The sequence below is a fragment of the Poeciliopsis prolifica genome, unplaced genomic scaffold (genome assembly GCF_027474105.1).
Source record: "Poeciliopsis prolifica strain line A6 unplaced genomic scaffold, Auburn_PproV2 SCAFFOLD014, whole genome shotgun sequence".
Classification (NCBI taxonomy): domain Eukaryota; kingdom Metazoa; phylum Chordata; class Actinopteri; order Cyprinodontiformes; family Poeciliidae; genus Poeciliopsis; species Poeciliopsis prolifica.
Window position 1 is genome coordinate 12,812,217 of NW_026562389.1, and position 17,784 is coordinate 12,830,000.

Sequence of the window (17,784 nt, forward strand, 5' to 3'; positions counted from 1 at the left end):
GACGGAGAAAATTATCTTTATTCATCAGAACCGGGCCAGGCAGACACTGTCTGTTACGTGGTCGGCCAATCGGCGTCCAGTGTGCTCGGGTCTTCATGAAGAGGCTCCGCCCCCTTGGTGATGTCACAGCCTGGCACGGCGGCGGTCTCTGACTGCGAACAGCACGGCATGAGCCTCATCAAACGACTCGCCGACGGCTGATTGGACGCGGCTCCTCCAGCGGTGCAACTGGGGGCGGTCCTTCAGGATGTCCCGCCCACTTCCCAGAGGCTGCAGACACAGTGAGCGCGCTCAGAACCGGCCAAGCCCCGCCCCTTCTCTCCAGACACCAGCTCACCTGCATCAGTTCGCAGATGGCGAGCAGGTCAGCCAAGGTGATGTCATCGCCACAGAGGAACGGCTGGCGCCGCAGGAACATGGACTCCAGCCGCTGCAGCGTGACGTCCAAGTCCGACAGGGCGCGGTCCAGGCGGCGCCGGTCCACCGGGCCGCCAAGCTGAACAGGGAACAGAACCTGGGGGCGGGGTCACATTGGAGGGGCTGAGGGGTGTGTGTGTTTTACCTGAACAGCACATTTCAGCAGCAAGGCGTTTATGGATCTTTACATCATAAAAACAAAGTCATGCATCACAGAATCAACACTCCAACCTGACATTAAGTCAAAAGCCGTCGATAAACTGATTATTGATTACATTTCAAATAAAAACCAACCAGCTGGTTTCAGTCTGGAAGGATCTCAGTGTTTCGGCTGTTCTTCAGTTTCTGGAAGTTTGTTCCAGATCTGTGGTGCATAGAAGCTGAACGCTGCTTCTCCTTGTTTGGTTCTGGTTCTGATGCAGAGCAGAACCAGAACCGGAACCTGATGGGTCTGGAAGGTTGCTGTGACAACAGCAGATCTTTAATGTGTTGCTGAGCTGCTCAGTGATTCATAAACTAACCAGTGAAGGACTGTAGAACCAACCGGGTCCATGTGCTCCATCCTCCTGGTTCTGGTTCTGGTCAGAACTCCAGCAGCTGCTGCAGGAATCAAATCCACTTCAGATGAACCAGTTTCTCTCTGAGACCTCCAGATGCTGTTCAGGTGACAGAAGGCCGACTTTGTGACCGTCTTTATGTGGCGCTGGAGGCCCAGGTCCCAGCCGATCGCTGGTTTAAGTTGGAAGAAGCTGTGCATCGACTCTATAGTGCTCTCTCCATTAAACTCTAGATCTAGATCTATTATTAGGTCCAATGATAATAACTTCACTTTTGTTTCTGTTCATCTGGAGAAACTTTTGGCTCATCTGCACTTGAACCCGTTTCTCTGCTGCGGGTCCCAACAGTGAAGGTCGTCAGCAAGACGATGAAAAAAACCCACAGAGACAGCCGCGCAAGTGTGTTACTGTGTGTGTTACTGTGTGTGTTACTGTGTGTGTTACTGTGTGTGTTACTGTGTGTTACTGTGTGTGTTACTGTGTGTGTTACTGTGTGTGTTACACTGTGTGTGTGTTACTGTGTGTGTGTGTTACTGTGTGTGTCACTGTGTGTCACTGTGTGTGTTACTGTGTGTGTGTTACTGTGTGTGTCTGTGTGTTACTGTGTGTGTGTTACTGTGTGTGTCACTGTGTGTTACTGTGTGTGTTACTGTGTGTGTTACTGTGTGTGTCACTGTGTGTTACTGTGTGTGTTACTGTGTGTGTTACTGTGTGTGTCACTGTGTGTTACTGTGTGTGTTACTGTGTGTTACTGTGTGTGTTACTGTGTGTGTTACTGTGTGTGTTACTGTGTGTTACTGTGTGTGTTACTGTGTGTGTTACTGTGTGTTTACTGTGTGTGTTACTGTGTGTTACTGTGTGTGTTACTGTGTGTGTTACTGTGTGTTACTGTGTGTGTTACTGTGTGTGTTACTGTGTGTTACTGTGTGTGTTACTGTGTGTGTCACTGTGTGTTACTGTGTGTGTCACTGTGTGTTACTGTGTGTGTCACTGTGTGTGTTACTGTGTGTGTGTTACTGTGTGTGTCTGTGTGTTACTGTGTGTGTGTTACTGTGTGTGTCACTGTGTGTTACTGTGTGTGTTACTGTGTGTGTTACTGTGTGTGTCACTGTGTGTTACTGTGTGTGTTACTGTGTGTGTTACTGTGTGTGTCACTGTGTGTTACTGTGTGTGTCACTGTGTGTGTTACTGTGTGTGTGTGTTACTGTGTGTGTGTGTGTGTGTGTGTGTGTGTTTACTGTGTGTGTGTGTGTGTGTGTGTGTGTGTGTGTGTGTGTGTGTGTGTGTTACTGTGTGTGTTACTGTGTGTGTGTTACTGTGTGTGTTACTGTGTGTTACGTGTGTTTACTGTGTGTGTGTTACTGTGTTACTGTGTGTGTTACTGTGTGTGTGTGTTACTGTGTGTGTGTTACTGTGTGTGTGTCACTGTGTGTGTTACTGTGTTACTGTGTGTGTGTTACTGTGTGTGTGTTACTGTGTGTGTGTGTTACTGTGTGTTACTGTGTGTGTTACTGTGTTGTCATTGTGTGTGTGTTACTGTGTGTGTTACTGTGTGTCACTGTGTGTGTGTTACTGTGTGTTTACTGTGTGTGTGTTAGTGTGTGTGTGTTTACTGTGTGTGTGTGTTACTGTGTGTGTTACTGTGTGTGTGTTACTGTGTGTGTGTGTTACTGTGTGTGTGTGTTACTGTGTGTGTGTCACTGTGTGTGTTACTGTGTGTGTGTGTTACTGTGTGTGTGTTACTGTGTGTGTGTCACTGTGTGTGTTACTGTGTTACTGTGTGTGTGTTACTGTTGTGTGTGTTACTGTGTGTGTGTTACTGTGTGTGGTGTTACTGTGTGTTACTGTGTGTGTTACTGTGTGTGTGTTACTGTGTGTTACTGTGTGTCTTACTGTGGTGTGTGTTACTGTGTGTGTTACTGTGTGTGTTACTGTGTGTGTCATTGTGTGTGTGTTACTGTGTGTGTTACGTGTGTGTCACTGTGTGTGTGTTACTGTGTGTGTTTACTGTGTGTGTGTTACTGTGTGTGTTACTGTGTGTGTGTGTTACTGTGTGTGTTACTGTGTGTGTGTTACTGTGTGTGTGTTACGTGTGTGGTGTTACTGTGTGTGTCACTGTGGTGTGTTACTGTGTGTCACTGTGTGTGTGTTACTGTGTGTGTTACTGTGTGTGTGTGTTACTGTGTGTGTTACTGTGTGTGTTACTGTGTTACTGTGTGTGTTACGGTGTGTGTTACTGTGTGTGTGTTACTGTGTGTGTTACTGTGTTACTGTGTGTGTTACTGTGTGTTTACTGTTGTGTTACTGTGTGTGTGTTACTGTGTGTGTGTTACTGTGTGGTGTCACTGTGTGTGTGTTACTGTGTGTGTTTACTGTGTGTTACTGTGTGTTACTGTGTGTGTTACTGTGTGTGTCACTGTGTGTTCTGTGTGTGTCACTGTGTGTGTTACTGTGTGTGTGTTACTGTGTGTCACTGTGTGTTACTGTGTGTGTGTTACTGTGTGTGTCACTGTGTGTTACTGTGTGTGTTACTGTGTGTGTTACTGTGTGTGTCACTGTGTGTTACTGTGTGTGTGTGTTACTGTGTGTGTGTGTGTCTGTGTGTGTTACTGTGTGTGTGTGTGCGTGCGTGTGTGTGCGCGTGTGTGTGTGTGTGTGTTACTGTGTGTGTCACTGTGTTACTGTGTGTGTCACTGTGTGTGTTACTGTGTGTGTTACTGTGTGTGTGTGTGTGTGTCTGTGTGTGTTACTGTGTGTGTGTGTGCGTGCAGTGTGTTGTGCGCGTGTGTGTGTGTGTGTGTTACTGTGTGTGTTACTGTGTGTTACTGTGTGTTACTGTGTGTGTTTTTACTGTTACTGTGTTACTGTGTTACTGTGTGTGTGTTACTGTGTGTGTGTGTTTTACTGTGTGTGTTACTGTGTCACTGTGTGTGTTACTGTGTGTGTGTGTTACTGTGTGTGTTACTGTGTGTGTGTCACTGTGTGTGTTACTGTGTTACTGTGTGTGTGTTACTGTGTGTGTGTTACTGTGTTACTGTGTGTGTTACTGTGTGTGTGTTACTGTGTTACTGTGTGTGTTACTGTGTGTGTTACTGTGTGTGTGTTACTGTGTGTGTTACTGTGTGTTACTGTGTGTGTGTCACTGTGTGTGTTACTGTGTGTTACTGTGTGTGTTACTGTGTGTGTGTTACTGTGTGTGTTACTGTGTGTGTGTTACTGTGTGTGTGTTACTGTGTGTGTGTACTGTGTGTGTTACTGTGTGTGTTACTGTGTTACTGTGTGTGTTACTGTGTGTGTACTGTGTGTGTTACTGTGTGTGTTACTGTGTTACTGTGTGTGTTACTGTGTGTGTTACTGTGTGTGTTACTGTGTGTGTGTTACTGTGTGTGTGTTACTGTGTGTTACTGTGTGTGTTACTGTGTGTGTTACTGTGTGTTACTGTGTGTGTTACTGTGTGTTACTGTGTGTGTACTGTGTGTTTACTGTGTGTACTGTGTGTGTTACTGTGTGTGTGTTACTGTGTGTGTCACTGTGTGTTACTGTGTGTGTGTTACTGTGTGTGTCACTGTGTGTTACTGTGTGTGTTACTGTGTGTGTTACTGTGTGTGTCACTGTGTGTTACTGTGTGTGTGTTACTGTGTGTGTGTGTGTCACTGTGTGTGTTACTGTGTGTGTGTTACTGTGTGTGTCTGTGTGTGTGTGTGTGTGTGTGTTACTGTGTGTGTCACTGTGTGTTACTGTGTGTGTCACTGTGTGTGTTACTGTGTGTGTGTTACTGTGTGTGTGTGTGTGTGTCTGTGTGTGTTACTGTGTGTGTGTGTGTGTGTGTGTGTGTGCGTGTGTGTGTGTGTGTGTTACTGTGTGTGTTACTGTGTGTTACTGTGTGTGTGTACTGTGTGTGTTACTGTGTTACTGTGTGTGTGTTACTGTGTGTGTGTTACTGTGTGTGTGTGTTACTGTGTGTGTGTGTGTGTGTTACTGTGTGTGTTACTGTGTGTGTTACTGTGTGTGTGTACTGTGTGTGTGTTACTGTGTGTGTGTTACTGTGTGTTACTGTGTGTGTGTTACTGTGTGTGTGTGTACTGTGTTACTGTGTGTGTGTTACTGTGTGTGTGTTACTGTGTGTTACTGTGTGTGTTACTGTGTGTTTACTGTGTGTGTTACTGTGTGTGTGTTACTGTGTGTGTCACTGTGTGTGTGTTACTGTGTGTGTTACTGTGTGTGTGTGTTACTGTGTGTGTGTTACTGTGTGTGTTACTGTGTGTGTGTTACTGTGTGTGTTACTGTGTGTTTACTGTGTGTGTGTTACTGTGTGTGTGTTACTGTGTGTGTGTTACTGTGTGTGTGTACTGTGTGTGTTACTGTGTACTGTGTGTGTTACTGTGTGTGTTACTGTGTGTGTTACTGTGTGTGTTACTGTGTGTGTTACTGTGTGTTACTGTGTGTGTACTGTGTGTGTTACTGTGTGTGTTACTGTGTGTGTTACTGTGTGTGTTACTGTGTGTGTGTTACTGTGTGTGTACTGTGTGTCACTGTGTGTGTTACTGTGTGTGTTACTGTGTGTGTACTGTGTGTGTTACTGTGTGTGTGTTACTGTGTACTGTGTGTGTGTTACTGTGTGTGTTACTGTGTGTGTTACTGTGTGTACTGTGTGTTACTGTGTGTGTACTGTGTGTGTTACTGTGTGTGTGTTACTGTGTGTGTGTGTGTTACTGTGTGTGTGTCACTGTGTGTTACTGTGTGTTACTGTGTGTGTTACTGTGTGTGTCACTGTGTGTTACTGTGTGTGTCACTGTGTGTGTGTGTTACTGTGTGTGTGTGTGTTACTGTGTGTGTTCACTGTGTGTGTTACTGTGTGTGTCACTGTGTGTGTGTGTGTTACTGTGTGTGTACTGTGTGTGTCACTGTGTGTACTGTGTGTGTTACTGTGTGTGTGTGTTACTGTGTGTGTGTGTGTGTCTGTGTGTGTTACTGTGTGTGTGTGTGCGTGGGTGTGTGTGCGCGTGTGTGTGTGTGTGTTACTGTGTGTGTCACTGTGTGTTACTGTGTGTGTCACTGTGTGTGTTACTGTGTGTGTTGTGTGTTGTGTGTGTTACTGTGTGTGTGCGTGCGTGTGTGTGCGCGTGTGTGTGTGTTACTGTTGTGTGTGTGTTACTGTGTGTTACTGTGTGTGTGTTACTGTGTGTGTGTTACTGTGTTACTGTGTGTGTGTTACTGTGTGTGTTACTGTGTCACTGTGTGTGTTACTGTGTGTGTGTGTTACTGTGTGTGTGTTACTGTGTGTGTGTCACTGTGTGTGTTACTTTGTTACTGTGTGTGTGTTACTGTGTGTGTGTTACTGTGTGTGTGTTACTGTGTGTGTGTGTTACTGTGTGTTACTGTGTGTGTTACTGTGTGTGTGTTACTGTGTGTTACTGTGTGTGTTACTGTGTGTGTTACTGTGTGTGTGTTACTGTGTGTGTTACTGTGTGTGTCATTGTGTGTGTGTTACTGTGTGTGTTACTGTGTGTGTGTTACTGTGTGTGTGTTACTGTGTGTGTGTTACTGTGTGTGTGTGTTACTGTGTGTGTTACTGTGTGTGTGTTACTGTGTGTGTGTGTTACTGTGTGTGTGTTACTGTGTCACTGTGTGTGTTACTGTGTGTGTCACTGTGTGTTACTGTGTGTGTTACTGTGTGTTACTGTGTGTGTCACTGTGTGTGTTGTGTGTGTGTTACTGTGTGTGTCACTGTGTGTGTGTTACTGTGTGTGTTACTGTGTGTGTCACTGTGTGTGTTACTGTGTGTGTTACTGTGTGTGTTACTGTGTGTGTTACTGTGTGTGTGTCACTGTGTGTGTTACTGTGTCACTGTGTGTGTTACTGTGTGTGTCACTGTGTGTGTGTTACTGTGTGTGTTACTGTGTGTGTCACTGTGTGTGTTACTGTGTGTGTTACTGTGTGTGTCACTGTGTGTGTTACTGTGTGTGTTACTGTGTGTGTTACTGTGTGTGTGTTACTGTGTGTGTCACTGTGTGTGTCACTGTGTGTTACTGTGTGTGTTACTGTGTGTGTTACTGTGTGTGTGTGTTACTGTGTGTGTTACTGTGTGTGTGTGTTACTGTGTGTGTGTTACTGTGTCACTGTGTGTGTGTTACTGTGTGTGTTACTGTGTGTGTGTGTTACTGTGTGTGCTACTGTGTGTGTTACTGTGTGTGTTACTGTGTGTGTCACTGTGTGTGTGTTACTGTGTGTGTCACTGTGTGTGTGTTACTGTGTGTGTTACTGTGTGTGTGTTACTGTGTGTGTGTTACTGTGTGTGTCACTGTGTGTGTGTTACTGTGTGTGTCACTGTGTGTGTGTTACTGTGTGTGTTACTGTGTGTGTGTTACTGTGTGTGTGTTACTGTGTGTGTGTGTTACTGTGTGTGTCACTGTGTGTGTTACTGTGTGTGTTACTGTGTGTGTGTTACTGTGTGTGTCACTGTGTGTGTCACTGTGTGTGTGTTACTGTGTGTGTCACTGTGTGTGTGTTACTGTGTGTGTGTTACTGTGTGTGTGTTACTGTGTGTGTTACTGTGTGTGTTACTGTGTGTGTGTTACTGTGTGTGTTACTGTGTGTGTTACTGTGTGTGTTACTGTGTGTGTTACTGTGTGTGTGTTACTGTGTGTGTCAATGTGTGTGTGTTACTGTGTGTGTTACTGTGTGTGTGTTACTGTGTGTGTCACTGTGTGTGTGTTACTGTGTGTGTCACTGTGTGTGTGTTACTGTGTGTGTTACTGTGTGTGTGTTACTGTGTGTGTGTTACTGTGTGTGTTACTGTGTGTGTTACTGTGTGTTACTGTGTGTGTCACTGTGTGTGTTACTGTGTGTTACTGTGTGTGTTACTGTGTGTGTTACTGTGTGTGTCACTGTGTGTGTTACTGTGTGTGTTACTGTGTGTGTTACTGTGTGTGTGTTACTGTGTGTTACTGTGTGTTACTGTGTGTGTCACTGTGTGTGTTACTGTGTGTGTTACTGTGTGTGTTACTGTGTGTGTGTTACTGTGTGTGTTACTGTGTGTGTTACTGTGTGTGTTACTGTGTGTGTCACTGTGTGTGTGTTACTGTGTGTGTTACTGTGTGTGTTACTGTGTGTGTCACTGTGTGTGTGTTACTGTGTGTGTTACTGTGTGTGTTACTGTGTGTGTCACTGTGTGTGTGTTACTGTGTGTGTCACTGTGTGTGTGTTACTGTGTGTGTTACTGTGTGTGTCACTGTGTGTGTGTTACTGTGTGTGTTACTGTGTGTGTTACTGTGTGTGTTACTGTGTGTGTCACTGTGTGTGTGTTACTGTGTGTGTCACTGTGTGTGTGTCACTGTGTGTTACTGTGTGTGTTACTGTGTGTGCTACTGTGTGTGTTACTGTGTGTGTTACTGTGTGTGTTACTGTGTGTGTCATTGTGTGTGTGTTACTGTGTGTGTTACTGTGTGTGTCACTGTGTGTGTGTTACTGTGTGTGTTACTGTGTGTGTGTTACTGTGTGTGTGTTACTGTGTGTGTGTGTTACTGTGTGTGTTACTGTGTGTGTGTTACTGTGTGTGTGTGTTACTGTGTGTGTGTTACTGTGTGTGTCACTGTGTGTGTTACTGTGTGTGTCACTGTGTGTGTGTTACTGTGTGTGTTACTGTGTGTGTGTGTTACTGTGTGTGTTACTGTGTGTGTTACTGTGTTACTGTGTGTGTTACTGTGTGTGTTACTGTGTGTGTGTTACTGTGTGTGTTACTGTGTTACTGTGTGTGTTACTGTGTGTGTTACTGTGTGTGTTACTGTGTGTGTGTTACTGTGTGTGTGTTACTGTGTGTGTCACTGTGTGTGTGTTACTGTGTGTGTTACTGTGTGTGTTACTGTGTGTTACTGTGTGTGTTACTGTGTGTGTCACTGTGTGTTACTGTGTGTGTCACTGTGTGTGTTACTGTGTGTGTGTTACTGTGTGTGTCACTGTGTGTTACTGTGTGTGTGTTACTGTGTGTGTCACTGTGTGTTACTGTGTGTGTTACTGTGTGTGTTACTGTGTGTGTCACTGTGTGTTACTGTGTGTGTGTGTTACTGTGTGTGTGTGTGTGTCTGTGTGTGTTACTGTGTGTGTGTGTGTGTGCGTGTGTGTGCGTGTGTGTGTGTGTGTGTGTTACTGTGTGTGTCACTGTGTGTTACTGTGTGTGTCACTGTGTGTGTTACTGTGTGTGTGTGTTACTGTGTGTGTGTGTGTGTGTCTGTGTGTGTTACTGTGTGTGTGTGTGTGTGTGTGTGTGTGTGTGTGTGTGTGTGTGTGTGTTACTGTGTGTGTTACTGTGTGTTACTGTGTGTGTGTTACTGTGTGTGTGTTACTGTGTTACTGTGTGTGTGTTACTGTGTGTGTGTTACTGTGTTACTGTGTGTGTGTTACTGTGTGTGTTACTGTGTCACTGTGTGTGTTACTGTGTGTGTGTGTTACTGTGTGTGTTACTGTGTGTGTGTCACTGTGTGTGTTACTTTGTTACTGTGTGTGTGTGTTACTGTGTGTGTGTTACTGTGTGTGTGTTACTGTGTGTGTGTGTTACTGTGTGTTACTGTGTGTGTTACTGTGTGTGTGTTACTGTGTGTTACTGTGTGTGTTACTGTGTGTGTTACTGTGTGTGTGTTACTGTGTGTGTTACTGTGTGTGTCATTGTGTGTGTGTTCCTGTGTGTGTTACTGTGTGTGTTACTGTGTGTGTGTTACTGTGTGTGTGTTACTGTGTGTGTGTGTTACTGTGTGTGTTACTGTGTGTGTGTTACTGTGTGTGTGTGTTACTGTGTGTGTGTGTTACTGTGTGTGTGTCACTGTGTGTGTTACTGTGTGTGTTACTGTGTTACTGTGTGTGTTACTGTGTGTGTTACTGTGTGTGTGTTACTGTGTGTGTTACTGTGTTACTGTGTGTGTTACTGTGTGTGTTACTGTGTGTGTTACTGTGTGTGTGTTACTGTGTGTGTGTTACTGTGTGTGTCACTGTGTGTGTGTTACTGTGTGTGTTACTGTGTGTGTTACTGTGTGTTACTGTGTGTGTTACTGTGTGTGTCACTGTGTGTTACTGTGTGTGTCACTGTGTGTGTTACTGTGTGTGTTACTGTGTGTGTCACTGTGTGTTACTGTGTGTGTTACTGTGTGTGTCACTGTGTGTTACTGTGTGTGTTACTGTGTGTGTTACTGTGTGTGTCACTGTGTGTTACTGTGTGTGTGTGTTACTGTGTGTGTGTGTGTCTGTGTGTGTTACTGTGTGTGTGTGCGTGCGTGTGTGTGCGCGTGTGTGTGTGTGTGTTACTGTGTGTGTTACTGTGTGTTACTGTGTGTGTCACTGTGTGTGTTAATGTGTGTGTGTGTTACTGTGTGTGTGTGTGTGTCTGTGTGTGTTACTGTGTGTGTGTTACTGTGTGTTACTGTGTGTGTGTTACTGTGTGTTGTTACTGTGTTACTGTGTGTGTTACTGTGTGTGTGTTACTGTGTTACTGTGTGTGTGTTACTGTGTGTACTGTGTCACTGTGTGTGTTACTGTGTGTGTGTGTTACTGTGTGTGTGTTACTGTGTGTGTGTCACTGTGTGTGTTACTTTGTTACTGTGTGTGTGTTACTGTGTGTGTGTTACTGTGTGTGTGTTACTGTGTGTGTGTGTTACTGTGTGTTACTGTGTGTGTTACTGTGTGTGTGTTACTGTGTGTTACTGTGTGTGTTACTGTGTGTGTTACTGTGTGTGTGTTACTGTGTGTGTTACTGTGTGTGTCATTGTGTGTGTGTTACTGTGTGTGTTACTGTGTGTGTTACTGTGTGTGTGTTACTGTGTGTGTGTTACTGTGTGTGTGTTACTGTGTGTGTGTTACTGTGTGTGTTACTGTGTGTGTGTTACTGTGTGTGTGTGTTACTGTGTGTGTGTGTTACTGTGTGTGTGTCACTGTGTGTGTTACTGTGTCACTGTGTGTGTTACTGTGTGTGTTACTGTGTGTGTTACTGTGTGTGTTACTGTGTGTTACTGTGTGTGTCACTGTGTGTGTTACTGTGTGTGTTACTGTGTGTGTTACTGTGTGTGTTACTGTGTGTGTGTTACTGTGTGTGTCACTGTGTGTGTCACTGTGTGTGTTACTGTGTGTGTGTGTGTTACTGTGTGTGTTACTGTGTGTGTGTGTTACTGTGTGTGTGTTACTGTGTCACTGTGTGTGTGTTACTGTGTGTGTTACTGTGTGTGTCACTGTGTGTTACTGTGTGTGTCACTGTGTGTGTTACTGTGTGTGTGTTACTGTGTGTGTCACTGTGTGTCACTGTGTGTTACTGTGTGTGTTACTGTGTGTGTTACTGTGTGTGTCACTGTGTGTTACTGTGTGTGTTACTGTGTGTGTGTGTTACTGTGTGTGTGTGTGTCTGTGTGTGTTACTGTGTGTGTGTGTGTGTGTGTGTGTGTGTGTGTGTGTGTGTGTGTGTTACTGTGTGTGTCACTGTGTGTTACTGTGTGTGTCACTGTGTGTGTTACTGTGTGTGTGTTACTGTGTGTGTGTGTGTGTGTCTGTGTGTGTTACTGTGTGTGTGTGTGTGTGTGTGTGTGTGTGTGTGTGTGTGTGTGTTACTGTGTGTGTGTTACTGTGTGTGTTACTGTGTGTTACTGTGTGTGTGTTACTGTGTGTGTGTTACTGTGTTACTGTGTGTGTGTTACTGTGTGTGTTACTGTGTCACTGTGTGTGTTACTGTGTGTGTGTGTTACTGTGTGTGTGTTACTGTGTGTGTGTCACTGTGTGTGTTACTTTGTTACTGTGTGTGTGTTACTGTGTGTGTGTTACTGTGTGTGTGTTACTGTGTGTGTGTGTTACTGTGTGTTACTGTGTGTGTTACTGTGTGTGTGTGTGTTACTGTGTGTTACTGTGTGTGTTACTGTGTGTGTTACTGTGTGTGTGTTACTGTGTGTGTTACTGTGTGTGTCATTGTGTGTGTGTTACTGTGTGTGTTACTGTGTGTGTGTTACTGTGTGTGTGTTACTGTGTGTGTGTTACTGTGTGTGTGTGTTACTGTGTGTGTTACTGTGTGTGTGTTACTGTGTGTGTGTGTTACTGTGTGTGTGTGTTACTGTGTCACTGTGTGTGTTACTGTGTGTGTCACTGTGTGTGTTACTGTGTGTGTTACTGTGTGTTACTGTGTGTGTCACTGTGTGTGTTACTGTGTGTGTTACTGTGTGTGTCACTGTGTGTGTGTTACTGTGTGTGTTACTGTGTGTGTCACTGTGTGTGTTACTGTGTGTGTTACTGTGTGTGTTACTGTGTGTGTTACTGTGTGTGTGTCACTGTGTGTGTTACTGTGTCACTGTGTGTGTTACTGTGTGTGTCACTGTGTGTGTGTTACTGTGTGTGTTACTGTGTGTGTCACTGTGTGTGTTACTGTGTGTGTTACTGTGTGTGTCACTGTGTGTGTTACTGTGTGTGTTACTGTGTGTGTTACTGTGTGTGTGTTACTGTGTGTGTCACTGTGTGTGTCACTGTGTGTTACTGTGTGTGTTACTGTGTGTGTTACTGTGTGTGTGTGTTACTGTGTGTGTTACTGTGTGTGTGTGTTACTGTGTGTGTGTTACTGTGTCACTGTGTGTGTGTTACTGTGTGTGTTACTGTGTGTGTGTGTTACTGTGTGTGCTACTGTGTGTGTTACTGTGTGTGTTACTGTGTGTGTCACTGTGTGTGTGTTACTGTGTGTGTCACTGTGTGTGTGTTACTGTGTGTGTTACTGTGTGTGTGTTACTGTGTGTGTGTGTTACTGTGTGTGTCACTGTGTGTGTGTTACTGTGTGTGTCACTGTGTGTGTGTTACTGTGTGTGTTACTGTGTGTGTGTTACTGTGTGTGTGTTACTGTGTGTGTGTGTTACTGTGTGTGTCACTGTGTGTGTGTTACTGTGTGTGTGTTACTGTGTGTGTCACTGTGTGTGTCACTGTGTGTGTGTTACTGTGTGTGTCACTGTGTGTGTGTTACTGTGTGTGTGTTACTGTGTGTGTGTTACTGTGTGTGTTACTGTGTGTGTTACTGTGTGTGTGTTACTGTGTGTGTTACTGTGTGTGTTACTGTGTGTGTTACTGTGTGTGTTACTGTGTGTGTGTTACTGTGTGTGTCACTGTGTGTGTGTTACTGTGTGTGTTACTGTGTGTGTGTTACTGTGTGTGTCACTGTGTGTGTGTTACTGTGTGTGTCACTGTGTGTGTGTTACTGTGTGTGTTACTGTGTGTGTGTTACTGTGTGTGTGTTACTGTGTGTGTTACTGTGTGTTACTGTGTGTGTTACTGTGTGTGTTACTGTGTGTTACTGTGTGTGTTACTGTGTGTGTTACTGTGTGTGTCACTGTGTGTGTTACTGTGTGTGTTACTGTGTGTGTTACTGTGTGTGTGTTACTGTGTGTTACTGTGTGTTACTGTGTGTGTCACTGTGTGTGTTACTGTGTGTGTTACTGTGTGTGTTACTGTGTGTGTTACTGTGTGTGTTACTGTGTGTGTGTTACTGTGTGTGTTACTGTGTGTGTGTTACTGTGTGTGTGTTACTGTGTGTGTCACTGTGTGTGTTTACTGTGTGTGTTACTGTGTGTGTGTTACTGTGTGTGTCACTGTGTGTGTGTTACTGTGTGTGTCACTGTGTGTGTGTTACTGTGTGTGTTACTGTGTGTGTGTTACTGTGTGTGTGTTACTGTGTGTGTTACTGTGTGTTACTGTGTGTGTCACTGTGTGTGTTACTGTGTGTGTTACTGTGTGTGTTACTGTGTGTGTGTTACTGTGTGTTACTGTGTGTTACTGTGTGTGTCACTGTGTGTGTTACTGTGTGTGTTACTGTGTGTGTTACTGTGTGTGTGTTACTGTGTGTGTTACTGTGTGTGTTACTGTGTGTGTTACTGTGTGTGTCACTGTGTGTGTGTTACTGTGTGTGTTACTGTGTGTGCTACTGTGTGTGTCACTGTGTGTGTGTTACTGTGTGTGTTACTGTGTGTGTTACTGTGTGTGTCACTGTGTGTGTGTTACTGTGTGTGTTACTGTGTGTGTCACTGTGTGTGTGTTACTGTGTGTGTTACTGTGTGTGTTACTGTGTGTGTTACTGTGTGTGTCACTGTGTGTGTGTTACTGTGTGTGTCACTGTGTGTGTGTCACTGTGTGTTACTGTGTGTGTTACTGTGTGTGCTACTGTGTGTGTTACTGTGTGTGTTACTGTGTGTGTTACTGTGTGTGTTACTGTGTGTGTGTTACTGTGTGTGTTACTGTGTGTGTTACTGTGTGTGTTACTGTGTGTGTCACTGTGTGTGTTACTGTGTGTGTCACTGTGTGTGTGTCACTGTGTGTTACTGTGTGTGTTACTGTGTGTGCTACTGTGTGTGTTACTGTGTGTGTTACTGTGTGTGTTACTGTGTGTGTTACTGTGTGTGTCACTGTGTGTGTGTTACTGTGTGTGTCACTGTGTGTGTGTCACTGTGTGTTACTGTGTGTGTTACTGTGTGTGCTACTGTGTGTGTTACTGTGTGTGTTACTGTGTGTGTTACTGTGTTACTGTGTGTGTTACTGTGTGTGTTACTGTGTGTGTGTTACTGTGTGTGTGTTACTGTGTGTGTGTGTTACTGTGTGTGTCACTGTGTGTGTGTTACTGTGTGTGTTACTGTGTGTGTGTTACTGTGTGTGTCACTGTGTGTGTCACTGTGTGTGTGTTACTGTGTGTGTCACTGTGTGTGTGTTACTGTGTGTGTGTTACTGTGTGTGTGTCACTGTGTGTGTTACTGTGTGTTACTGTGTGTGTTACTGTGTGTGTTACTGTGTGTGTCACTGTGTGTGTTACTGTGTGTGTTACTGTGTGTGTTACTGTGTGTGTTTACTGTGTGTGTGTTACTGTGTGTTACTGTGTGTGTCACTGTGTGTGTTACTGTGTGTGTTACTGTGTGTGTGTTACTGTGTGTGTTACTGTGTGTGTTACTGTGTGTGTCACTGTGTGTGTTACTGTGTGTGTTACTGTGTGTGTTACTGTGTGTGTTACTGTGTGTGTTACTGTGTGTGTTACTGTGTGTGTTACTGTGTGTGTTACTGTGTGTGTTACTGTGTGTGTGTTACTGTGTGTGTCACTGTGTGTGTGTTACTGTGTGTGTTACTGTGTGTGTTACTGTGTGTGTTACTGTGTGTGTTACTGTGTGTGTGTTACTGTGTGTGTTACTGTGTGTGTTACTGTGTGTCACTGTGTGTCACTGTGTGTGTTACTGTGTGTCACTGTGTGTGTGTTACTGTGTGTGTGTCACTGTGTGTGTGTTACTGTGTGTGTTACTGTGTGTGTGTTACTGTGTGTGTGTTACTGTGTGTGTTACTGTGTGTGTTACTGTGTGTGTGTTACTGTGTGTGTCACTGTGTGTGTTACTGTGTGTGTTACTGTGTGTGTTACTGTGTGTGTTACTGTGTGTGTTACTGTGTGTGTGTTACTGTGTGTGTGTTACTGTGTGTGTCACTGTGTGTGTGTTACTGTGTGTGTCACTGTGTGTGTGTTACTGTGTGTGTTACTGTGTGTGTGTTACTGTGTGTGTTACTGTGTGTGTTACTGTGTGTGTGTTACTGTGTGTGTGTTACTGTGTGTGTCACTGTGTGTGTGTTACTGTGTGTGTCACTGTGTGTGTGTTACTGTGTGTGTTACTGTGTGTGTGTTACTGTGTGTGTTACTGTGTGTGTTACTGTGTGTGTGTTACTGTGTGTGTTACTGTGTGTGTGTTACTGTGTGTGTTACTGTGTGTGTGTTACTGTGTGTGTTACTGTGTGTGTTACTGTGTGTGTGTTACTGTGTGTGTCACTGTGTGTGTGTTACTGTGTGTGTTACTGTGTGTGTTACTGTGTGTGTTACTGTGTGTGTTACTGTGTGTGTGTTACTGTGTGTGTTACTGTGTGTGTACCTCCAGCATGAACACCTTGGCAGCGTGCGGCCTGGTGTTGCTATGGTGCCAGGCCAAATACTCGTCCACGCGTGCGCGTCTCTCCGGTTGCCATGGATACCAGTGTTCAGGGAGGTCGAAGGTCGTGGCCAGGTACTTCAGGATGGCGTCACTGCAGCGGGCGGACAGGTGAGACATGAGCAGAAACCCCAGAGCCTCACATCAGACTCTGCAAGCCTGTTAGCATGTTGGAGGTCAAAGGTCATGCAGGTGAACGTGCACCTCTCCGTGAGGATGAAGCCGCCGTCCACCAGCACCGGAACCTTCTGCATGGGGTTCAGCTCGGAGAACTCCGCGGTTCTGTGTTCCCCTGCAAGCATCAGGAATTCAGATGAAACTCCCTCACTGCCCAAAACCATCACCGGGTCCATTCATGAGCCGAACCCGGGAGCCGACTCTTCCGAACCGGGTCACACTGTTACACTTTGCCTTCACTTCTTCCAGTCCTCAGGATCGTAAATAAACCTCTAAGCGATCAGAATTCACTCGGAGTTTGGAGAATCTCGGTCAGTTCAACGGATCAAAGTCCAGAGCAGGAACGGTTCGGTTCTTCAATGAGTGGACCGGATCAGCGGGTCAATGAACTGGTTAGTTAACCTGCTAACTGCGCACCTTTCCGCAGAGCCACGCTGTGGACCCGGTGCGGGATCTTGGTGCGGGTCAGCAGGATGTGGACGGCTCTGCAAGGCTGAGACATCAGGTCCAGGTACATCTGCACCTCGCGTCCCGTTGCCATGGAGACCAGGTGTTTTCTGCGAAACAGGTGAAAAAGTGTCAAACTGACGGTGAATGCAGCTGTTCTCCCTCTGCGGTCCCCAGTCTGTCAGGAGCTCCGCTGCTCCCCCTGCTGGCAGCGAGGCGAACCGCACTGGCGGATACGGCAGGCCGTTTAACATAAAATCAGCCTCAGTGTCAGTAATTAAACAACTAAACACACTTTCTCTCTGTCCTGATTGATCATGTCAGATTTGTGTTTTTTAATTCTGTTTAGAAAGAAAAATAAATCCAGAAATCTTCAAAACATGATTGAATATTTCTGAAATGATTTGTCACCTGAAGAGTCACACATCGGTATTTATAATTCAATATCTGGATTTTAATTATGACTGATCAAAAGTACAATGTCAGATATCTGGATTAATAAACTGTGCATTAGGTCCCCTGGCGCTGCCCAAACAGCTGCCTGCATCATTTCTGCTGCCCTGTATTAAATATTTGAAAGACACCTGAATGTGGAAAGAGCGCTGCATTTGGGAAGAACTTACTGCCAAAATCAAGAGACAAACATTTAAACCGACTTAGAAGAAGTTCAAAGTGTTGCAGTTGGTGGGGCAGTAGGTGGGGCAGTAGGTGGGGCAGTAGGTGGGGCAGTAGGTGGGGCAGTAGGTGGGGCAGTAGGCGGGGCAGTAGGTGGGGCAGTAGGTGGGGCAGTAGGCGGGGCAGTAGGTGGGGCAGTAGGTGGGGCAGTAGGCGGGGCAGTAGGTGGGGCAATAGGTGGGGCAGTAGGCGGGGCAATAGGTGGGGCAGTAGGCGGGGCAATAGGTGGGGCAGTCTGAAATACTGTCCATCTAAAAGTACATTCAAGACATCTTTAATTAGAACTATGACCAGTCACAATAAAAACTCAGATATCTACAATTTTCTTTATAACTAGTCATAATTGGTTTAAATCTAGATCTCAGCTGGTCAATTAACTAACGTGTCTAAATCAGTTGCAAGTTTTGGAAAATCATTGTGATTCAACTGATTTTATGTTAAACAGCTTGCCGTAGAATCCTTTAGTCCAGGAGTGAAAACTTAAAAACGAACAGAAGAGTGAAACTAGCAGAACCACAAACCCGGACCCGGACGCAGATCTGGACCTGGAACAAGAACCAGGC

General features: G+C 45.1%; 2 protein-coding genes across 4 annotated transcripts in view; one reads left to right on the forward strand and one right to left on the reverse strand.

Moving 5' to 3' along the window:
• Window positions 1–17,784, reverse strand: part of gstt2 (glutathione S-transferase theta 2) — a 22,930-nt gene continuing 5,146 nt past the window's right edge. The window contains exons 2-6 of one of the 3 annotated variants that reach the window (XM_055039913.1): window positions 16,517–16,656; window positions 16,127–16,214; window positions 15,866–16,016; window positions 338–514; window positions 1–270 (exon numbers count right to left, since the gene is read on the reverse strand). In XM_055039913.1, the coding sequence (XP_054895888.1) occupies window positions 124–270; window positions 338–514; window positions 15,866–16,016; window positions 16,127–16,214; window positions 16,517–16,640 (687 nt within the window). In that variant the 5' untranslated portion in view covers window positions 16,641–16,656 and the 3' untranslated portion in view covers window positions 1–123. Of the gene's footprint in view, window positions 271–337; window positions 515–15,865; window positions 16,017–16,126; window positions 16,215–16,516; window positions 16,754–17,784 lie in introns of those variants that run through there. The other 2 variants (XM_055039914.1, XM_055039912.1) reach the window with 2 other exon arrangements.
• Window positions 17,489–17,784, forward strand: part of LOC129366191 (fibrinogen C domain-containing protein 1-like) — a 7,601-nt gene continuing 7,305 nt past the window's right edge. The window contains exon 1 of the mRNA XM_055039903.1: window positions 17,489–17,784. This exon is cut by the window's right edge and continues 161 nt beyond it. The gene's annotated coding sequence lies outside the window, so the exon portion shown is untranslated.